Genomic DNA, 22,177 nt, shown 5'->3' on the forward strand with positions numbered 1-22,177 from the left:
GTGAGCTCCTATGTAGTCCGCTTGATGGTTTCCTACATTTTTCGAAACTTGAGCGTTTGTTTTTGAATATATAAACGTGTCATTTTGGCAATAATGGAACATTCCGAATTTGGCATTTGACGAATATTTGTTATCTATTCCTCCTTAATGAAAGTTGGACTTCTGTAGTGGTATCCTAGCTTAGATATCGTTGCTGAGAAGATATCCGTACAAGTTACACAGTTTATTATACTACATCATGCGCCTGGCTGCAAGGATCGAAATCGACCAGCCATCCATAGCTAAAGTTATGTCCACGACTAAGTCTAAGTCCAAAACAAAAGTTCATGTTCAAGTTAAAGTCCAATTATAAGCCTTAGCCTATGCCCAGCCACTAACCCTTTTTTTTCCTGTATGGACTCATCACTGCGACCATTATGGTTAGATCTATTGTGATATCGCCCGGGTGTTTGTTGTATAACCCGCACTGCATTTATTTTGGCTATAGTCGCTATTGAGTGAGCGATATGCTTATTGATTTTTTTTTTTATGCGTGCTTGTGTGTAATTGGGTACCCTTCTTTCAATACTTTACTCTACTTTACCCACCTCGTTCCACATGACAGCGCACAGTCCCCAATTATAGTCATCCCTGGCGTAGCAAAACCAGTGCATTTTTACTATAAGGGTCTCATTTTTGCACTGTCAATAGGCCATATCGGGATAATATAGAACTCAGCATGAAGGAAGGGCGATGAGGGGCCTGAGAATAAACCCATGCTAAAGTCACTTTGACATCGAATGGCCTGATTCTACTAAGATTCGAACCCATGACCATTCGCTTGTCAAAGCAGACTCGGTAACCCTAGCCACTAACCCTAGTTCAAGTCGAAATACAATCAAAGTCGAAGTCCCTAGTCCAAGTAAAGTTCAAGTCCAAGTAAAGTTCAAATCCAAGGGCAAGTCAATATCGCGAGGCAAAAGTTCGAAGCTTGCATCAATGAAATTAGCATAGCAGTGTCTAACAAAACCAAAACCAAACCAATATCTTCAATCTGCGACAAGTTTCGGAAAGAAATATTCTCAATTTGCAACTTTCTAATTTTCCGGCAGTGTATTGCGGTTTTTTTTGTTGCACCAGCGAATAGATACTGTTTTGCTTCGGCCAGTATCTTTAGAGCTCACAATCTTCTGCAGATCTTCCATTTCTAGTATCTGTAATACAGTGCCTAAAACTTTACACAATTACCTATGCATTTTTGCCTCATTCTGAATCGCACTTTTGCCCCGTCCGTGAACCGCACTTTTGCAACGCTAGGCGTTTGATCGGGTTTGATCAAATTGGGGAAAAGCGAAGCGATTCTTCTTTCAGTGATGTAATTGCAGTCAGTGATGTAAAACGCTGCTGCAATTTTTCAACACGTAATATTCTGTTGATGTTGTATTTGCCGTATAACTGAATATTACATCAAAACCGTTATAAAACAATATTTACTAAACTAAAACTTTACACAATTACCTATGCATTTTTGCCTCATTCTGAATCGCACTTTTGCCCCGTCCGTGAACCGCACTTTTGCACCGCTAGGCGTTTGATCGGGTTTGATCAAATTGGGGAAAAGCGAAGCGATTCTTCTTTCAGTGATGTAATTGCAGTCAGTGATGTAAAACGCTGCTGCAATTTTTCAACAAGTAATATTCTCCTGTTGATATTGTATTTGCCGTATAACTGAATATTACATTAAAACCGTTATAAAACAATATTGACTATGCTACTATGCTTCGTATACAACAAATGTTTACGATAGATTCGAGCTGTCAAAGTTGTCACCCATTCATGTAGTCAATTTACTCGGAAACTACACAGACAAATCATTGAATCGCACTTTTATTTCCATCGCACGTTTGCCCCTCCATACTCTACACGCAAAATAATCCACACGTCCTTTCCAGGTGAAAAATCACGTAAATTTCTCTACAAGGAGTTACGTGACTTTCAATTGAACATTATTGGAAAATACAATAACATCTATCTGATTTCCACGTAAATGCACGCATACTAATGCAAACTACGTGGAATTCACGTAAATAGTACGGGAAAAGTTGGATGAAAAATATTCCCATAACTTTGACCGTAATTCCGACTTAAAAATTATTTTGAGTGTACTATATATGGCAGTGATGGCCAAACTGCGGACAGCGGGCCGCGTGCGGCCCTTCGAAATAATTCGTGCGGCACCCGGACTGATTTGCGGGACGGTGGACTTATGAGTAAATGACACAGGGGTCACTCAGTTTAGTCCTAATGCCTCGTGCATGTTGTGGATCTGAATGCTCTATGGCTCAAATCTTTCCTAAATTCCTTTCCGGTGGTGATTCCTAAAGGGTTTTGCTGCCGCATATTTTATATTTTGTCATGCGCAGGAATAGTCAGACGTCGATGCGTCCGCGGCATTCAGATGGGACGATCAGATTTGGGCCGCTCCATGCCTATGCCTGGGCACCACTGATATAGGGTACTAGGGGTAGCTTAATACAAATATTTCAGGGTGTGAATATCACATTTGACGACAAAATCCTTTTACGCATATGATATGGGAGTAATTCTCGCTGAAACGGGGCCACTACTGACACCAGGTCTTCAAATATTGGAACTTTTACGCTTAATTGGTTGAAAATGGTTAAAAAATAAGAATTACACTTTTGGTACCTCGAAATAGTGGACCCCTCGTTCGCCAAGTGGCCTAACAGGTTCAAAAAAAGTTAGATTTTGAGCAAACCTTGAGATCTATAAATATGGATCACTCCATGTGATTATCAATAAAAAAAAATATTTATTACTTCACAGCTTATTACTAATTACATTCACTTCTTCACTCAACAAAACGATAACTTAGACTGAACTGAGCTCCTGACTAAACGAACCTAACTACCTGACTATCACTGGCCACACACCTGCTGCGTCAGGGATTCCGCATCCGCTCCACCGCTGCTGGTGAGTGCCCGGTGCCGAAGTCTTGCTGCATCAGGGAAACCGTATCCGTTGCGCTGGCAGCATGTCTCCGTTTTGGTCTGGAATGTTGTGTTGGCTGCTTTGCTGACGAAGTTACTATGATGAAACTTGCGAAGAGCCCACGTGTTGCTGACGTTGTAGATTCGGATAGTCGGCCGTCTGGTACACGGTGCGGGAATGTCCATAACTTCCCCCTTGCTAGATTGAAACGTTTCGGTTCAACCTATGAACTGGATTCGGGAACTCGAACAGCCGTCCTCCGCCTAAGTTGTTGGAGTTCCTTGATGATGTAGATCAGAACAGCTGTAACGATCATTGTTAACATGATGATGCTTCCAAAGTTTGTCAGGTTGTCTCGTTGATTTGTGTTCTCTAAACGATTTATCCTGTGACGATTGCTAAACTGCAAGTCCTGGAGCTCTTCCATGGGTTTAACTTTGGCGTTGATTTTCTTAACATTGACGAAATGAAGTGGAAGAATGATAGGTTCTGAAGAAAATTTGAAAGTTTTGCTATCGAAACGCTGTTGGTCGATTTCAATCGAACAATTGTCGAACGTTACGAAAAATGATCCGGTGAGATTTTTTGCTCCGAATCCGCAGGTGTTTTCAAGATGAACGGGTTTGATAGCTTTTTTCACCAGTATTCCACTGTTTTCCACAACTTGGATTTCTAACGAATCAGGGTGGCTGGCGAAAGTACATCTGCTTGGATTACCATGGAACAATTGATGGTAGCATTGATCATCGGTAACATTTATAAGATTCTGTATGTCACATAGGGATGTTCCTTCGATTTGACCACATTTTTCGCCCAATAGAAAAGATTCGACATTGTTGGTAATAGCAAATTTACTAGTGATCTCAATCACCTTCCTATCAATCGGAATTGGTTCGATACGGAGTAGCTGGTAGTAGCCTTCTCGAATTTTTGGGATTTTTATAATGATGATTATCCAAATATGGATCACTCCATGTGATTATCAATAAAAAAAAATATTTATTACTTCACAGCTTATTACTAATTACATTCACTTCTTCACTCAACAAAACGATAACTTAGACTGAACTGAGCTCCTGACTAAACGAACCTAACTACCTGACTATCACTGGCCACACACCTGCTGCGTCAGGGATTCCGCATCCGCTCCACCGCTGCTGGTGAGTGCCCGGTGCCGAAGTCTTGCTGCATCAGGGAAACCGTATCCGTTGCGCTGGCAGCATGTCTCCGTTTTGGTCTGGAATGTTGTGTTGGCTGCTTTGCTGACGAAGTTACTATGATGAAACTTGCGAAGAGCCCACGTGTTGCTGACGTTGTAGATTCGGATAGTCGGCCGTCTGGTACACGGTGCGGGAATGTCCATAACTCTATATCATGTGATATTTCATAAATTTGACATGAAACAACTAACAAATGGCCCGGTTCTGTAAAGAAGAAGAACACGGCTTTCAAATAGAGTAAACAATTTTCGGCGGCCATTTTGGATTTGGTCGCCATATTAAACTGTATCAAAAAAGCGCTGTTTTCACCATGAGACCCCCAACCAATTTTAATTTTAAGACCACCATTGGAAAGCTGAGAAAAAATGCAACAAGAAACATTCATAAAACTAGGTGTGCAATGGTATTAACTGAATAAAATAACCAGTTATTTGTAGCAAGGTTCACAATTTTCATATAATTATTGTGATATTTCCAAAATTGTTATGAAACAAACCACAAACGACACGGTTATGGAAAGAGGAGAGATAGGGCTTATAAAAAAAGTGAAAAACAATTGGCGGCCATGTTGGATTTGGCCGCCATGTTGGATTTCATAAAAAAATCGCCGTTTTTGCCATGATCCCTCAACCGATTTTAATTTCAAGACTACCATCGGAAAGCTGAGAAAAAATGCTATATGCTAAAAAAAATTTCATGGTTAACGACAAGGTTGTCAGCATCCATTTATGGCAGCTAGTATGACACCCTTCCCTTCCCTTCTTCAATGTACCAACATGTTCCCATAGACTCGGGAAACCATCACAAAAAAAAATAAAATTAGTTCAACTAACCTGCTAGCCTTAATAAGATCTTGCAACACGAAGCACTAAACATTGTATTATTACAGGTTCTATTACTTTTTGGGGCATAAATTACACTAAATACTGAGATCTCTGCTCAATTAAAATTCATCAATATATTTTCTCTTTTTCGCCGTCGGTTTTTCATTAATTTTTTGCGGTCGTTCCAGTCGTCACATCACTCGCGAAACTCAACTTGAGACACAGAAAACTTTAATTTACCACCCGAACAGTTATTTGGTAAGATATTATAATGATTTTGCCCAAACTGTTCACTTGAATTGATATGAAAAACTTTACTTCGTTTCGATTGCAATTCCGAATCCGCGACCGTCGTTGTTGTACGTTACCAAGGAAACGGGTGTATATGTGGAGTGATGCCATATTTACGTTGAGCATGAAATTGACCAATATTTTTCGCTATTAAATTAACGGTCGTAGAGTGTCGAAAATATACTTATAAAATTCACTGATAATAAAATTCCCCGTAAACAGCATTATATGTGATACAATTATTGTCGAATCTCGTTCAACAGCAAAAATAGATACGCGTTTCTACGTTCCATAATTGTTCATAACAGATTATTACCTACTACTAGCAACTCTGTTCTCGTCGTGAAAGTACTGAAATCAGTAAAAAATGCAACTGGACTCTGACGACCTTCACCTTAAATCTCAACCGTTACACAGTTAGTAAACATTTGCCCTAAATTAACTCCTATATCCTGTAGAATAGTTTAATACTAAAAAAAAACTATTGTTCGACAATCATTCATGTTTTCCTAGATTAAGGAATTCGATGTTGATAATGTCAAAACATGCTTTCACGTAATGAAATCAACCGTAACGTTGCTGTAATTTTTTTCCCGTTGGTATTATTTACGCCTTTAACATTGTTTTCGAAACAAAAAACAAAAAATGAATGTTAAAAAGTTTATCTTGTTCAATAAGACGCCATAGTTTCGCGCTGTTAGAGAGCATAGTCTACTGATGACTGATTTTCTTGGAAAAAGCCGAATGGTTCGTTCGGTTTAAGAACAGTAAGGTTGTGATGGGTACCAGTGCGAATAATAGAATAATAAGATATATGAAAACGACCAGATACGACCGTACCGCGGGAGAAAAAAATAAAGAAGGAAAAAAAACAACAAATAGTGTACGTGTAATAGACACATGGAGGTGCCTAGGTGGATACACACGCCACGACAACAGGCACGAGCGCAAACTGTTTTGGTTCATAGAACACCGGAACGTGAAGTACAGCCTCCTTTTGCGGTGTTATTCCTGCTGCTGTTGGCCAATTCGCCAGCAATGTAAACCTTCAGCCGCTACAGCAGCACCCCCAGCGAAAGTCCGTTGTCTTTTTATGCAGTCATGCTCTAAATAAATAATTATTTTCTTCCATTATTGCTACACTTGTTTTGCCCTCGCGCGTTCTTTTTTTTTCCTCATTTCTATCTCTCTCTCTCCCTACTCGAGCTACATCTCTACTTCATCTCCCGTTTCTCTTGACGATTTACCTCTGCTTGATTTCGTTTTGTACGTTCATACAATTTTTTTTTGTTCGCTGAAACCGCGCTTCTCGCAAACTCCGAAGTGCCACGGGGAGACTCCATTCCTCTGGCACACCCAACTCGGTCAGGCAAGAAACACCCGTACTATTTCTACTGGATTGCGCACACGTCAAACAATTTTCTCCGGTTTCGAATATTGCATCCACTGCCGCGCGCCGGTCGGGTCGTGTGTCGTGTCCTCTCTGCTGCTAACCGCAAACTCCTAGAGCAGCGCAACAACTCTGCAGCACCGCTGAATAAGACACGGGAGGTACGGGAGAAACGCGACGAGCGGTGGTCGGTCGGTAGGTATGCTATATGGTGCAACACGCTTCGGCTTTATGTGGCGAGCCCGTGCTCCACTATCAGCGGCAACAGCTGCCAAGATTGACGAGCTAGCTAATAATGATGACGATTGACGAAGGAAGCAATCAGCTCCATTCGGTCAGCCTATTTGCTGCAGCAGTTATTTGTGCAGAGCAGAGAGCACCGAACGTTGCCGGATCGTGAAGTAGGATCGGCTAGCATGAATAGTGCAATTTTCTTGGGGTGTAAATTTGAAGGTTTCGCTGATTTCAGCGAGTTTTTATTTGGCCGGGTAAATCGAGCGATACACACTTGATTTTATTGAACGCTAAAAATAGGGGTACCCCCGTTTGCGTGACGTCAAATACGGTGGCTTATCATGGTTGTGAAAGCTTTCCACAATCAGGCCTCGGATGTCGCTATGGTGCGCTTCAGTAATGAAACCGTTTTACTATGGTACCTATTCAATTTGTCAAAGGTTCAATTGCTGCGTTGAAAATCCCTCGAAGTTTTGTTTATGTTTGCGAGATATTTGCGAAATATTTTTGGTAGAACAATTATTTCCTAAATTATGGAATTATTCACTTCCATTGTCTGTCCTTTTCGTTGTTTGCACTTCAATTCTCTGCTTGAATGCACTAGTTGAGATCTATATTTCTTCTACAACAGCAATCGCAAAACAAACTATATGCGCAATATGCTGGGGCTGCTTTTCTACAATAGCCACTGGTTTGCTCAGGATATGCATAATGGGGGACACGAACACCTTCTTTTGGCTTCTGCTTTGGTTTTGGTAGACAATTTGGTATCGATCTTCGTGAAGTTGGGGCAATATGCAACTATCCGATGACCCAAAAACTGTTAAAAATCAAATTTGATTTGGTTGCTTGAATCGTGCACAAACACCTGGAGAATCCAGAGGGGTATAGGGATATAAGGAAACCCTGGGTATGGAAAAACGAATAACTTTGAACAAAACGGGAACCAGGGACCGACAGCTGAGGAAGAAGAAATTGAGGTGCGTTGAGGTCCATCTTGACATCTCCATCCGGGATATGGCTAGAGGTACCTTCTTACCGATGATAACTATCAAATCACGTGGAAGGAATATCCTCGCACAAGAAGGCTGTAGGTCTTACAGTACCAGTAAACATCCGGATCGGCCATTGCAGCGGAATATGGTAGCCAAGAAGCGTACTATGCGTTTGTACGAGTAAGTTTTGGCGAAATTCAAAGGATGTATTTTTATGGTTGACGAAAACTGTGAGAAACTGGATTTCAAGTACCTTCTCGGTCAAAAAATTTTACATTGCAACTGGACGTGGCGATGTGTCAGACAGTGCTCGAAAAAATTGACAGCCCCGCATGAAGGCGGATATAGAACACATTCTGCGCACACAGTTTTACCTCTGGTAGTATTCTTTTATCTGTTAGCCCATGGACATGACTACTGAACTGTTGACAGTGTCTGTCTCTCTCAGTTTTCTGCCCTCCAAAATAATTCATTCATGAATTGGAGTGCTGAACGATTGCTCGACTAATCTGTCAGTCAGTTTTCTTGCTCTTGACTGATATTTTAGATCTCAAAGTTTAGTTTTTTAAACTGCCTTAAAGTCTGCCTTAACTGTTAAACTCTGTTATTTACTTCCATTTTTTCGGTATAAACAATCAATGGTTGTACCGCTGCTATAGACCGGTTACATATACCGAACAGTAGACCTATCTCGAGTACATTGGTCGCCCAGTGATGCCAACACTATTGTTAGAATTTCCACTTCTGTTTCGAAGCGTTAATAGAAGCGTTAATATGCCGTACTCATTTTTCGAGTTCTTCAGGGTGTATAGAGTCCACCGGCAATTGATTTTATACAAAAAAAAATGACTCATATCCCACAATTTTTTTTGGCCCCCGATTTTTTAAGCAAATTTCGAAGGGAGGTCCAAACTGACTTGACCGTTACGACTTACCTGTACCTCATATGTACTCGTTTGGTAATCTATACTTCTCGGTCACTCATATAGCTCCACTCTTTCATCATCCTACAGTGTATACGATTACTCGGATCTACTCATTTCATTTCTCTATCTTTATCTCTATCTTTCTTCTATCTTAATTAAAACTTGATTCATTTATCAACAGTTAAACTACAAAATCGTCAAATTTAACCGGTCGTCTGCTAGCACGTTTCGTAGGTGTTACTGTGTCCACTGCTGAATGATTTTGTCCCAGAACTTGTTTCGTCTCTCCGATGATCACCGTTTCCGAATCTGTAGCGACCATCTCCGCCGACGGTATCTCTGCGTCTTTGAGCTTTTTCAGATGTGAACTGTTCCGCTTCTACATTTTACCTGTTTTCATTGACCTTGCCGTAATCTCTTCTCCTTTAACGTCTGTAATCTCTAACTCATCCGATCTGAAGTTAGGCTGATATGACTTAGTTTTCAGGTTTCGCATTAAGACCACATCTCCCTTCACCAGTTTATGACTTTCCGCCTGTCGGATACCGTCAGCCTTTATCTTCTGTTGTTCCTTTCCCTTTCGAAGTCTCTGTCTCTGCATGACTCCCATTTTAAACTCGGTGCTTGATGAATCGATGGTATGCGATTGCGTATCTCTCGCTCGAACATCATTTGTCCCGGAGGAACCCTGATTGTTTTCTACGGTGTAGAATGGTATAAGGTCAAATACTCATAGATGTCCGTCTTTCAGCCGCCCAGTTAGCTTCGGGGTACGATGCTGGCCTAACAAGTCAGTCGTCGTATGTTCGAATCTCGGCTGGGAGGTGCTGCTATAGAGTCAGTAGGATCATTGCACTAGCCCCGTAATTGTCCTGTACCCTAATAGCCGGCTGCGAAGTCTGTCGATAAACAAGGGTCAAGTTCTCAACAGGACGTTTTTATGACGTGTAGAGAGATTCAAATGAATCCTGTAGCTTATACCTGCCTCGCAATATTAACTCTCCATAGAGCGTTAGGTCTTTTCTGATCGTTTTCGTACTGAACTTCTCTGGTTCTTCTATGATGTATACTTTGGGTCTCTGGATTCTTCTATGATGTGTACTTTGGGTATATAGGAATTATTTTTGCGCATACTTTGTATATGATTATGCCAAGTTATCACATCCCATAATACTAAAGGGTGGCAACTAATATTTTGGAATTTTTTCGAGGCCCATATGCACTACAACAAACAAGCTCAGAGAGAAATAAGAGTGTGTATGTGCTAGCTCTCTCTCCTATTTCTGCCAGTACTTTTGTTTATGTTTTTATGTTTTTGTTTTGTTTTGTTTTGTTTATGCTTGCCAAGTTTTGCTCAAAATAGCGTCAAAACAAGAAGCATTTCGCAAGCGCGTTGTGCTGTGTTATGAATTGCACAAAGATCTCGGTAAAAAGTATACGGTATAACATTTTAAAAGCGAAAATGTCGCGACTTCGACTATTTATTATATCCTAAGATCCCCAACAACTATTAGCCAGCAAGGTAGTGGACCAGGAGCCAAAACTATGGACGCAGAAGGACTTCGGATAGATTACATAGATCATTTGGACAAGAGATGTTAAAGATGTTAAAGATTTCAACGCTGAAATCCCAACGCAACGCAATTCCAACGGCACTGGTTGATGAATTATTCCGGAAAATGCTTTGTTTTGGACGACGAAATTTTCTTCTGTCTTTCGAAGACGCACATTCCCGGAAATGATCGATACTATTCCATGGATAGTTCTACTGCATCTCTTAACATAAAATACAAGTTTAAACATAAGTTTGAACAGCCAGCGATGCTGTAAATTGCCATTTTCGAGAGAGGTTTTTCTAAGCCATGGTTCAAGCCCTCTGGTTTGGCTATCAAGATATACCAGAATACCATCAAGATATACCAGAACGAATGTTTGAAGAAATAATACCGTCACGTACCAACCGTTTCTGATTAATTATAAAATTATCAATTTTCGTTGGGAGTATTTAGCTAGTAATGTAAAGGTTAAACAATACTCCGGATCCTCGAGGATGGACTTATGGCATTTGACCAAAAGTCCGGCCGCAATAGGCCAAGGTTGTAGCGCCTTATTTTGCTCTCTGAAAATGAATAATATACGCCAACTATCAATTACATGATAGTGTAGATTAATCATAAAAGTAGCAAATCAATTGCTTAATAATAATATTACGAAACGATCTCTCCGGCATTTCCTCTATGTCTCGTCTGTTTCATCAGTTCAAATGTTCTATAAACTTGGTGCAACCCAGAGGTAGGGCAGATGTTCTATATCTATCTATACAAATACTACTAGAGGAAGAAATCTGCCCGGAGCAGCATTCTGTTATTTTTAAAGATGGACCAATCCGGGATAGAAATGCCCATCCTCTCCGGCACTGCTCACAGTGTCTTTCGCTACTGGTTTAAATTTTTTCCTGTTGCCGCTCCTCCGGTATCTTCGTTGGTTGCGATTCTAAGATTGTATTTGGCGTCCAAAACAACCAGCTGGTCGGCTACACAATCACCACTTTCCCGAAACATATAATTTCAAAGGCTTCGAGCAGAAAATTTTTGACACGAAAAAATATTGCGACCATGCACGGTCGCAGTTTCCTGCGATCCCCCGAAGCAAATTTTGATCTAGTTTCTACAAAAACTTTATGCAGATGGACAATATGTGTTTTGACCCGATAAAGCATCATCGCATTAGATTACGCCAAAAAACACAATCGTTCCTCAATACAGTGGACCCCCGTTCGTTTGAACGATTCCTCATGCAAACTAACGGGGTTACTTTTTAATTTGAACAACTGGCCACCCTAAATATGCTGAAACTCGTATGAACTGGCCGCCCTGCTCTTTGTTATTGTTTTGGTGGTTTGATTCAGTTGGCAGTGGCAAGCAGCGAATATTTCATTCTCCGATCGAATTTCTATCGTAATCGTTGGGAAACGGAATGTGAAACTGATTAAACATGCTAGATCAGTACAAAAAAATCGTGTTTATGTGCATTGTCTGCATGAGCAAATGATGCCATGTTGAGAATGACATTTGAACCATTTTTAATTTGCACGTCGTGCAAACCAACGGGGTTCACATTAAAAAGTGTTCAGATTAAAAACGGTCAAACGAACGGGGGTCCACGGTACTCATTCGATCCCATTTGTACTCAAAAACCACAACCCGTCAAATTGAGCTCCTTGGTGTACAAAAATAACTGTAGAGCCACGATAATCCATGACGATAATCGTTAGCTAAGTTTAACCTACATGATTCTATGGCACTAATACAAGGGGATTTTTCAAAACTATGGTATAGGTTTGGTCGAAATGTTTTCAGAATTATATGAAATTTTTCATGTGGCCCTAATTTATTGACTTAATAAATGAAAACAATACAAGCTAGTATTTTACAAGACAAAATCCAGATCAGACATATTAACTAGTTGCATCAAAATACTACGGTTGATAGAAAACTAAATTACAAGCTATAAAACTAAACGCAAACTCAGATCGGTGCCGAAAAATTCTTCTAAATCCAAACCGTGGCTCGTCCAGCCGAGCCGGCCGCTTCCACCAGCGCTTCCTCATCCAGCAGGGCAGCCCATGCGTCGATCGGTATCGTTTTTTTCGCTTCGGCATCTAACCCGGCGGCGATAATAATTATACCATGCTGTTTGGGATTGAATTAGCATACAATGGCAAGCTGGATGAGTTCGGACTGCGTCGTCGCGCACAGACACAAGTGTGCGCTGATTTGACGCTCCGACCCGGCCGACGGTGTCGCTTTCGGAGGAATGGAATAGATGTGACACAGCAGTGTGCCGATGATGGGTTCCGCCACCGATCGGCACTCTTTCGCGGAATACGGAGCATACGGTCCGATAGAGCAGGCAAGGCACTCGGCACGGCGGGCAGATTATGTTTTTGTTATTGCCTATTTGGTGTGGTAGCATTTTTTTCTGTTTGCTTCCAGCCCCTTGTCCCTTTCCTCCTTCTTGCACCGGCTGCGGCTTCGGAATAGGGTGAAAAGGTGCGCGGCTCCAGTGCTGCGGCGGAACCATTACCCTCTATATTGCATGCTACAACACTCTCTTTTTATTGACCGCGCGCACGTTCCAACATTATTATGTGTTGGTTTGGCTGGATTCGGATTGGTTTAGTAAGGGTTGCACGGGAGGAGGTAGAGGGGGCAGAGAAAGGGTTGCAGGCTACGATGATGGCGATGATGATGGTGATGATGACGGCGACGTTGTTGCTGTTGTTGGGCTTGGGCACAGTACGACTGCTGCTTTGTGTCTGTGTATGAGTGTTATGTCTGCGGTTCGTACGATTGAGGTAGGTGCACGGTGGCCATCTAGCCAGCTAGCGACGGATGATGATAAAGAAGGGAAAATAAAACGAAGTCGAGAACAAGAAAACACTCTTTGGTCATATATGGTGATTGAAGAACGGATGATAAAAAAGCAGAGAAACGTGAAAACCATACACACAAAGAGAGGAAAATGATAAAAGAAATTAATGTCAGCAAATGTTTAAGGAAAAATGTAGATTCTGTTTCGGTGTGGGAAATGCTCGAAACTCTCATGACTTGACTAGTGTTCTGAAGCAAGAGCTCTAACAAGGGTAGTGTTGATTAATCAACTAATGATTATTATTATTAATGTTATTGTGAAACATGAATTTCAGTGGAGTGCATCCGTATTGTCTAACAAACTAATTTAAGAGTAATGTAAATACTGTTATGCGTTGATTGCGATACAATGAGCTCAACCAAAGTGTGTTAGATAGTTGTCTAGACAAAGAATTTTTAACTCTGGAATGCATGAGCCCCGTTATGGTAAGCGAGAAGATTTGCATTGAATAACTCGCACCGGATTCTGAGCGTTCGCGTTCGCTTTTGCGATTGGCCTCGGTACGTGAAAAATTCCCACACCATTAATTACAATACTCCCACCCGCAAAGGCGGTCGACGGTGAGGTAAAGTAGTTCTTCCGCTGTTTCCTGCTCCAAGGTGCGCATATTTCCAATCTTATTTGTTATAGAACTTCGGTGGTAGAATCAACAGTCACACATCTCTAGGAATCTCTCAGAAACTTTGCCATCGTGGTCTGATTTTCCCCTGTCCGGTTTCTTCCGACATCCACGTCGATGGCAGCGAAATCTCTTTCCCCGACAATCAGCCGTTCCCTAGTCCATTGAAGCTGAAAGTCACTTGGCTGTCAATCCCTTAAGTGGTGCGCTCGCGCCACGCCACATTGCTACACATATCACCACACAGTTCACTCGTTGTACAGTCAGCCTCCGTCCCTCCTCCTGCCACTAGCCTAAGTTCCCGTGTCGCATACTTCCTCTAAATCGTTCAAAGCTCGCAACCAAATCGCTTCAACTGCTGCTTGCTGGTTGCCGCTGCCGTTGCTGTTGCTGCTGCTGCTATATCAAAGCCAGCCTCAACGAGCAAATAGCACGCGCCAAGGGTAATGAAAACATCAACAATTTTACTTTTACACACCGCGCTACCCCCGCCAGTACGTCTTCCCGTTTCCTGACACTAACTTCGTCGTAACCTAACCAACTAGCCACCCCCCGCTTCATATCTGCCACCACCGCGGAAATCCAGCATTGTTTGCCGAGTCACCGTTCTCTCTACCTTTCTTTCGAAGTCTCTTCTATCCTTTCCCCTGACACCGTTGCTATATCAAACGCTCTGGTTCGGTGGCAGTGGCAGGCCAGGTCTCTCGCTAGTTTACCGTGTCTGCTGTGGACGTTCCATAAATAACGATTAGCAACCGTACGCTGAACTGTGGCTACCGCAAAGTTTCGTTTCCTGCGGACGATCCCAACTTCTTCACGCTTTAACACAGCGCACATTACTCCCAGAGACCCCATCCATTTTTTCGCTGTAAGTACGTGATACAAGTGACTACTCAGTGTTCAGCATATAATATTTACAACCAGCAGCAGCACAGTCAGTCCAGTGGTGGGGTGGTGGGCGGGGGTGATCCAAAAAAAAACAGCATAGATATGCGCGGTTCGGTTCGGTTCGTAACCATCGACTTTACTCGTGCATGTTTAAAACCATCACAGACAGGGCCCAGGCCATAGAACAACCCTCGGAATAGTCGCGCTCGCTGGTTGGTGTAGTTCTGTTGAACCACCAGTGAGTGTTTGCCATTGCCTACGTAATACTCCAGACTCTTTCCGAGCATTGGCAATCCGAGCTACCGCACCACCATTCCGCCGATAATCGCATTTTGGCTGTGTGTACTTAATAATTTTCAGCTTTATTTTTTCCTCACTTACTATTTTTATTGTGCTATATTTTCCGCCTCTCTATTTTTTTCGCTTTTCCATCTCTTGCGGGTATTATTTTGTATTATTGGTTGCCTTCTCGCGTTGTATTATTAAGCTCAGTGCGTTGCTACTTCGAAGCGCAAACCGTTTCGGCTGAGAGCTTTTTGCTTGCGGGTTTGCATTTGCACCTATCTTCGTCGTTCTGTGTGTATTTTTTTTTATCTAACCGTTTTCGACATTTGTTACGTATTGTTTATGGCTTTGAACATTAAAAAAGATGGCTAGATTGAACTGTGCAAAAAGACTGATGATTTGTGTCACGATAATCACACACTTGATGAGTATCGTTTTAGAAGTGCACGCATTGAAGAAACGGTTTACTCGTTTTACATTTGCGTTGGACTGGTCGTTTAATTTGGAAACCAGCTAAATTTTGAACGTCCAAGTATTTATACATCTTACTAAACAAATGAACAAAAACACTAGACGAAACTTTCAGAAGCTATAATATTTTGAAAAGATGCTGGGGAAAAGTTTTCCACAATATTTTCTACAATGGTGGGCAACTTCAAAGGGAAGTTGGTAAAACCATGTTACCTCATGCCTCATGGAATTACAATTTTTAAATACTTCTTTCTTTTTCAGCTAACCTTTCTATGCAGAAAATTTTAGGGCAGCGTTTCATACTATGTAACAAAGATTTATGTAGGAATTGCTCGAAAAACACGAAATTGATCGGAAGGCCGAGTCTTCTTCTTCGGCATAGAGCCGGGGTGGCTCGTGCTGTTTCAAGCACTCGTCTCCATTCAACTCGGTCTTGGGCCACTCATCGCCAATTTCCTAGTCGTCTCGTATCAGCCTAATCAGTTTTGGTTGGAAAAGCATGTTCAAGCATAACCTGCCGCAGCTCATTTCGTTTAACTGAATCGTACGCCGCCTTGAAGTCTATAAACAAATCGTGAATCTGCAAGTTTCCCGGAGTTTATCGAGGATCTGTCGCAAGGTGAACATTTGGTCCATCGTGGAGCGTCCCTCTCGAAAACCGCGCTGGTATTCACCAACAAAGCTTTCCTGCAGTGGCCTCAGTCTGAGAAATAGGTTGCGGGAGAGATTTTTGTATGCAGAATTGAGGAAAGTAATGCCTCGATAATTGCTGCATTCGAGTCGATTGCCTTTTTTTTTTTGTAAATATGAGTGTTGCGCACGCTCTCCGTGCTACTCCGTACCTACGCACACAGTACTTTGACAACGCGGCGCTTCACCGTGTTGGCAGAGATAGCCGATTGGTCAGTGTCAGTTTGTCACCGAGAAAACAAAAACAAATCACGGTTCGAGGAAAAACGTGTCATCAACAAAAGTGGCAAAATTGTGAATGATTAATTAAACTAAATTTACTAAATTCGCACTTAAAAGCTAAGTACTTAAACCTAAAACTAAATTAAACTTACGTGCTACGGAGTGCTTAACTTAAAGTGAGTTCTTAAAGGTTAAACTACTAGATACTGTGTGTATTAAAACAATCTAAAATTACAGCTTATAGAGTTAGGTTATTGAATAGAAAATTGGTACAAAGGATTTAAACTAACTGAGCCTATTTATACGTAAGCCAATTAAACTACATGCTAAATTAACAAATAATAATATTGATGCTTATAAACTAGATATACTAGAGCTACAGTCTTACTCTACGATGATCCACGACGATCAATATAGTAAACGCTAGAAACGCACAAACGTAAGTTCTCAAAATTATTCTGTTATATAAATTATAAGCCAATTGTTATTCTAGGAAAATTTTAATCGCGGTACGCGAAATACACGATTTAAAATTTCGGAAAAATTGTTTTTTTGTTGCATCGGCAACAATGAGTATACGAGACCTTCCAACCAGTCCGTAGGTATTTCCTCCTCAGTCCATACCTTTAGTCTAACCTGATGGAATGCGCAATACAGCCGTTCGCTCCCGAATTTCAAAAGTTTGTCGGGGATGCCGTCCTTTTCAGCTGCTTTGCCGTTTTAGAGCTCTCTCGCTGCTTTTTTAACCTCGTCCAAAGTTGGTGGATCCACAGCTTGTCCATCATCCTCAATCGTTATTCTGTTTCTGTTGACCGCTCCATATTGTTCACCATTCACAAAGGCATCGAAATGTTCTTTCCAGTCTTTCTTTCATGTCATGTCATGTTCTTTCAGTCGTATCTTCCTCGTTGGTTTCAATTTGAATACGTTGGCTTTCTCTGCCAATAACGGGACGAAAGAACTCTTCACGTCCGACCTGCGCATTTGTATCCCCAATGACTATCTTTATGTCATGACTTGGATATTCTCCATATGTCCTATCGAGAAGATTTTCAGAACGCCTCTTTTACGTCATCGGGTTTGTCGTTCGTCGGTGCGTACACATTTATCAGACTGTAGTTAAAGAATTTGCCCTTAATTCTCAACACTGCAGAGATTGTAGATTACAGAGGCGCCGAGACACTCAAAAACCGCTAAATTTTGGCAAAAGCGGAGAGTTACCTTTATTTATAATGGTACTCTCCGTTTGATTCAAAATTTAGCGGATTTTGAATGTCTCGGCGCCTCTGTAATCTACAGTCTCTGTACTCAACACGCATAGACGCTCATTGAAGGGCCTCCACCTAATGACACGCTTCATTTGTTTTCCATGTAATACGAATCCGACTCCATCCTCTGCTTTATCGCCACCACTGTGGTAGATGTGATACTTGAATGTCGTGCCCGCAATAGGATCTACTGCGCGAAACCCATGTTCTCCCGTCTTCTGCCATCGCACTTCTTGGATGGCTGCAACCTCAATCTTCATCTTCTGCAGCTCTCTTGCCAGGATACCCGCGCGTGCCGATTCAAGTAGAGTTCTGACATTCCAAGTACCAAGTTTCCAATAATCGTTGTCCCTTTATGCAGTTATTATGCAGTTGTAGTTCCTTTCTTGAATTTTCTTCTAGCGAAAGTTTTTTAAGCTTACCGCCTTACTGGGGTTGCGATGCCTAGTCTTGGGTATAGCTGGCGAGATACAGGGTTTCATAAGTCAGCCACCCGCTCCGGATCAGTCGCTGTTGTATGCCGCACCTAACAGGGGATACTGCCGCATACCTGGTACGGAAACAGCGATTCACCGTGCAGCGGGATCACCATCGCGAGTCGCCCCTAACCTGGAGTCAGACGCTCATGGCTGGCAAGGCTCTTCCTTTTGCCAACACTCAGCAGATGTATGAGTACCTCCTTCCCTGTCGGTATACGTCCTTAGCTTCCACCGGGGTTGGTTACCCGATCTCCACTATGATTGCTCGTATTCCGGCTGGTACCACGAGGAGGTAGGGACAGGAGTTGCTGGATAAGAGGCTAATGACCACTGTGGGGTCTATTTTATAACTGCAGGTACACGAGGTATCGATGTTACACATTACTCAGCCAAGCACACCATGTTTTGAAAGTGCCATTGCTTTCAAGTTCCCGTCAGCCTTTTTCCCCGGTTCGTACGCGTAGAGGACTGCCGGTCTTATTAGCGTTTTGTACATGATACATTTGGTACGGGGGTGAAGTTTACCAGAACGTAGGGTCTTGTGGAGTCCGTCCTCCTGCTAATGGGTACTTAGTTTTCGACATATTGACCACTAATCCAACCTTCACGTGTCAGTTTGACATACTCCTCAGAAACCGTTTGGAACTTCCTTCCGACAATGTCCACGTCATCAGCGAAACAAATAAATTGGTTAGATTTATTGAAGATCGTACCCCACATGCTAAATCCCGCACGTTTCTTAACACCTAGCACGATGTTGAACAGGAGACAGGAAATCGAACCCCGTTGCGTGTTTCAAACGGGCTTGAGAACGCGCCCGATATCCTCACACGACACCTTACACCGTGTGGCCTTAACTAGTCTTGTCAGCTTTCCGGCAAAGCCGTTGTCGTCCATAATTTTCCGTAGCTCTTTACGGTCAACATTATCGTAGGCGGCCTTGAATTCTGAAAGTAGGTAGTGCGCAGGGATTGGGTATTCGCGACTCTTTTAGAGGATCTGTCGCAGCACAAAGATTTCGTCCCTTATCGATCGATCGTCCACGGGACCGGCCTGATAACTTCCCACGAATCTACTTGCTACCGGCGATAGACGGTGAAAGATGATATGAGAGAGCACTTTATAGGCGGCGTTGAGAATGCTATCTTTGGCAACTACCTTGTTGTTCTTGAGCTGGTGGGGTTTACATTAAGTCCCTCTTGTATGCACCATAACATGGCACTGTTTTGAGCTCCTTGCAAGCGACTTGACAGTACTGCGTCAAACTTTCCTCTGACGATAAGTAAAACGTCGTCGGCGTAAGTAATGGTTTCATTACCAAACTGTGATAGCTTGTGAAGAAGTGCGATGGCCACCAGTGACCAGAGCCAGGGGTAAAGAACACCTCCCTGTGGACATTTTTTGATCCCCGAAATCATTACCGATGTATCTCCCAATGATGCTATAATTTCCTTTTTGACAGAGAGCCGTATAAATTGATGCGAAAGACGTGTTATCGAGAGCGCCTTCAACATCAAGAAAAACACAAAGTGCCGTCTCTTGACGCACTAAGCAGTGCAGTGTGGTTCCCGCAGATTTACCGTGTTGGTATGCATGTTGATTTACATGTAACGGAGAGTTTTTAAAAAACTCATTGCGGATATAGTTAGCCGTGATTTTCTCCATCAGCTTAAGAAGTGTTGAAGTCAGACTTATCGTGTCGACTTATCGTGAAAGCCTTAGGCATGGTTTTGTCTTTTTGCGAGCCTTAAGCCCTTACTTTCCGCCAATTCTCCAGGATATATCCCAAAGTGAAACTGGCTTGAAAGAGGGTGATGAGCTCGGATATCATAACACCGTCCGTTTTTTTAAGAAAATGGGTAGAATATCATCCGGACCTGGAGATTTCATTGGTTCCAAAGAGCTGAGGCCCATTTGATCGAAGCCTCCGTAAACAATCGGCGTCTTGTCTAATGGTCATTGTCGAACCAGGGTTCATTAGAACTTCCAGTGTTTCCTTGATGGTAACAGAGAGACTCCCATCCTCTCTTTTTAATTGCCCTCTCATGTAACAATTTGGGTTTTTCTACACTCTTATGATGGCATTTAAAACCAAAATTAGTTTTGAAGACCACCATAAGAGTACATTAAAACTCACATTGTTGCTTGGGCTAGACTATTGGATCTTGGACATCGCTTTCTGCAGACGCGTAGCCTCTTGCAGAGTTTGTATGCTTTCGCAAAATTTAATTCTTGATTGCCTTTTGGCTTTGCGTAGCTCAGCGTTGTATTTGGTGAGGAAAGCTCTGTAATCTTCCCAGTTAAAACACATGCTTTTAAGTCACTCCACATCGAATGACTGTAGGATGTTTAGTGCTCTGCTATCTATCAAGTTCAGCATACCAATGGATTCGATCATATCTAAAATAGTTTCAATACAACTTAACATTTAGGATTTATAATCCAACTAATAGATAGTGTGGCAAAAGTAATGTACTATAAAAAGTCCTATTTAGCAATTATGGCATTCTATTTGAGGTTGTTAATGATTTAGGTTGTATTGTTCCAATTTTGAAAGTACGCTGTTAGAAAGATGGATTGATACTAAATTCAATAAACTAGAGGGGAACGAGAGTTGGCTGTCAAATCCTCGCCATCTTAGGTTTCTGCAATAACGCGAAAACATGTGCCTTTGGTGCAATTTTCCACTCTGCTGTGGAGTTTTACTTCACCGTCACACTCGCTGCACAGCGCGGGTGCTGAAGCCATTGTTTCAAATTAAACTCTCAACGACGACGATGGTACGGAATGAACGAACGAACTCGAGGGCGGTATGTGTCTTTGCACCGCCGCCGTGCCGCGTAATTTTCCCTTTAAGTTTGAAGAGAGTTGTGCTTGGGTCGATACTGAAAAACCATATGCCATATCTACACTATGGATATTCATTTCTCAATGAAATGCTCTGCTCATCGACCAGAAAAAGGGGCACTCATGCGGAAATCACTGAATGTTGAATACAGTGAGCACAATGCGGCCATATGCTAGGAACTAAGAAACGACAGGGGAAATGATTGCACCGTGCACTGCTTGAGTTGTTGCTGTGTAGTGCAGACACACATACACATACACCTACTCTTCAGCGGAATTAACATATTAAAACGGTGACACGTGTTACCGCGCCGGTCATCTCCCGGCCCCTCCCGTAGTGAATCTGCTTTTTGCGGTAACCTACGAGTCGAATTGAAATTTCCCTTGGCTTGACACGCCTCAGCGATGATGGGAAAAGTTTGCTAACTGTGAGAATTTTTTACTCCGGATCGATTTCCGGAGCCAGCATTCTCGTTCTACCCCGTAATAAGTAAGATTATGGACAACGTTGTATTACACTCGAAGCCCACACGTCATTAATTTTTTTAATCTCAAAAACTATTTTTATGTCCAAAACAAAAGTTATGTTCACGAAAATTAATTCGTTGTGTTACGATTACGATAGACGGAAAGAATGAAGCGAGAATGGTTTTATAAAGTGAGATTTTTGCACTTTATAGGCAGGCAATTGCAGGCCTAACCAAATTCCAATTCATACCAACCCGAAAAAAAGCTGGTATCAGCAGCATTTTTAACCTGAACATTCTTTGCTGGACTAGCATAAAAAAAGAACTCACTCGTAATAAGAAACTTGTACACATTTTGGACTTTTCAATTGTTGGTTGATGAAACCATAATCGGGTTCTGTTGTTACTTCAGTCGCAACTCATTCTTTAATTTTTTATCTTTTTTTTCCAGATGGTAAATTTATTCTGGAGCTGGCACGCGCCCGCGAGGGCGAAAAAACCAGCTGGATCTCGGTTCCTCGCAAAACTTTCTGGCCACCGACGGTTAGCTCGACCAGTGCTAACTTTCACAAGCACGAAAGCTCGACTTCACTCAGCTGTAGGTTACCGAGAGGTTGAATTGCCCGAGAAAAGTGT

General features: G+C 42.1%; 1 protein-coding gene across 1 annotated transcript in view; it reads left to right on the plus strand.

Moving 5' to 3' along the window:
• Positions 1 to 22,177, plus strand: part of LOC128734240 (protein hairless) — a 48,945-nt gene that overhangs the window by 14,838 nt on the left and 11,930 nt on the right. Inside the window, exon 2 of the mRNA XM_053828353.1 lies at positions 21,993 to 22,139. Coding sequence (XP_053684328.1) covers positions 21,993 to 22,139 — 147 coding nt within the window. The remainder of the gene's footprint in view (positions 1 to 21,992; positions 22,140 to 22,177) is intronic.

Source organism: Sabethes cyaneus, chromosome 1 (assembly GCF_943734655.1).
Source record: "Sabethes cyaneus chromosome 1, idSabCyanKW18_F2, whole genome shotgun sequence".
Taxonomy (NCBI): Eukaryota; Metazoa; Arthropoda; class Insecta; order Diptera; family Culicidae; genus Sabethes; species Sabethes cyaneus.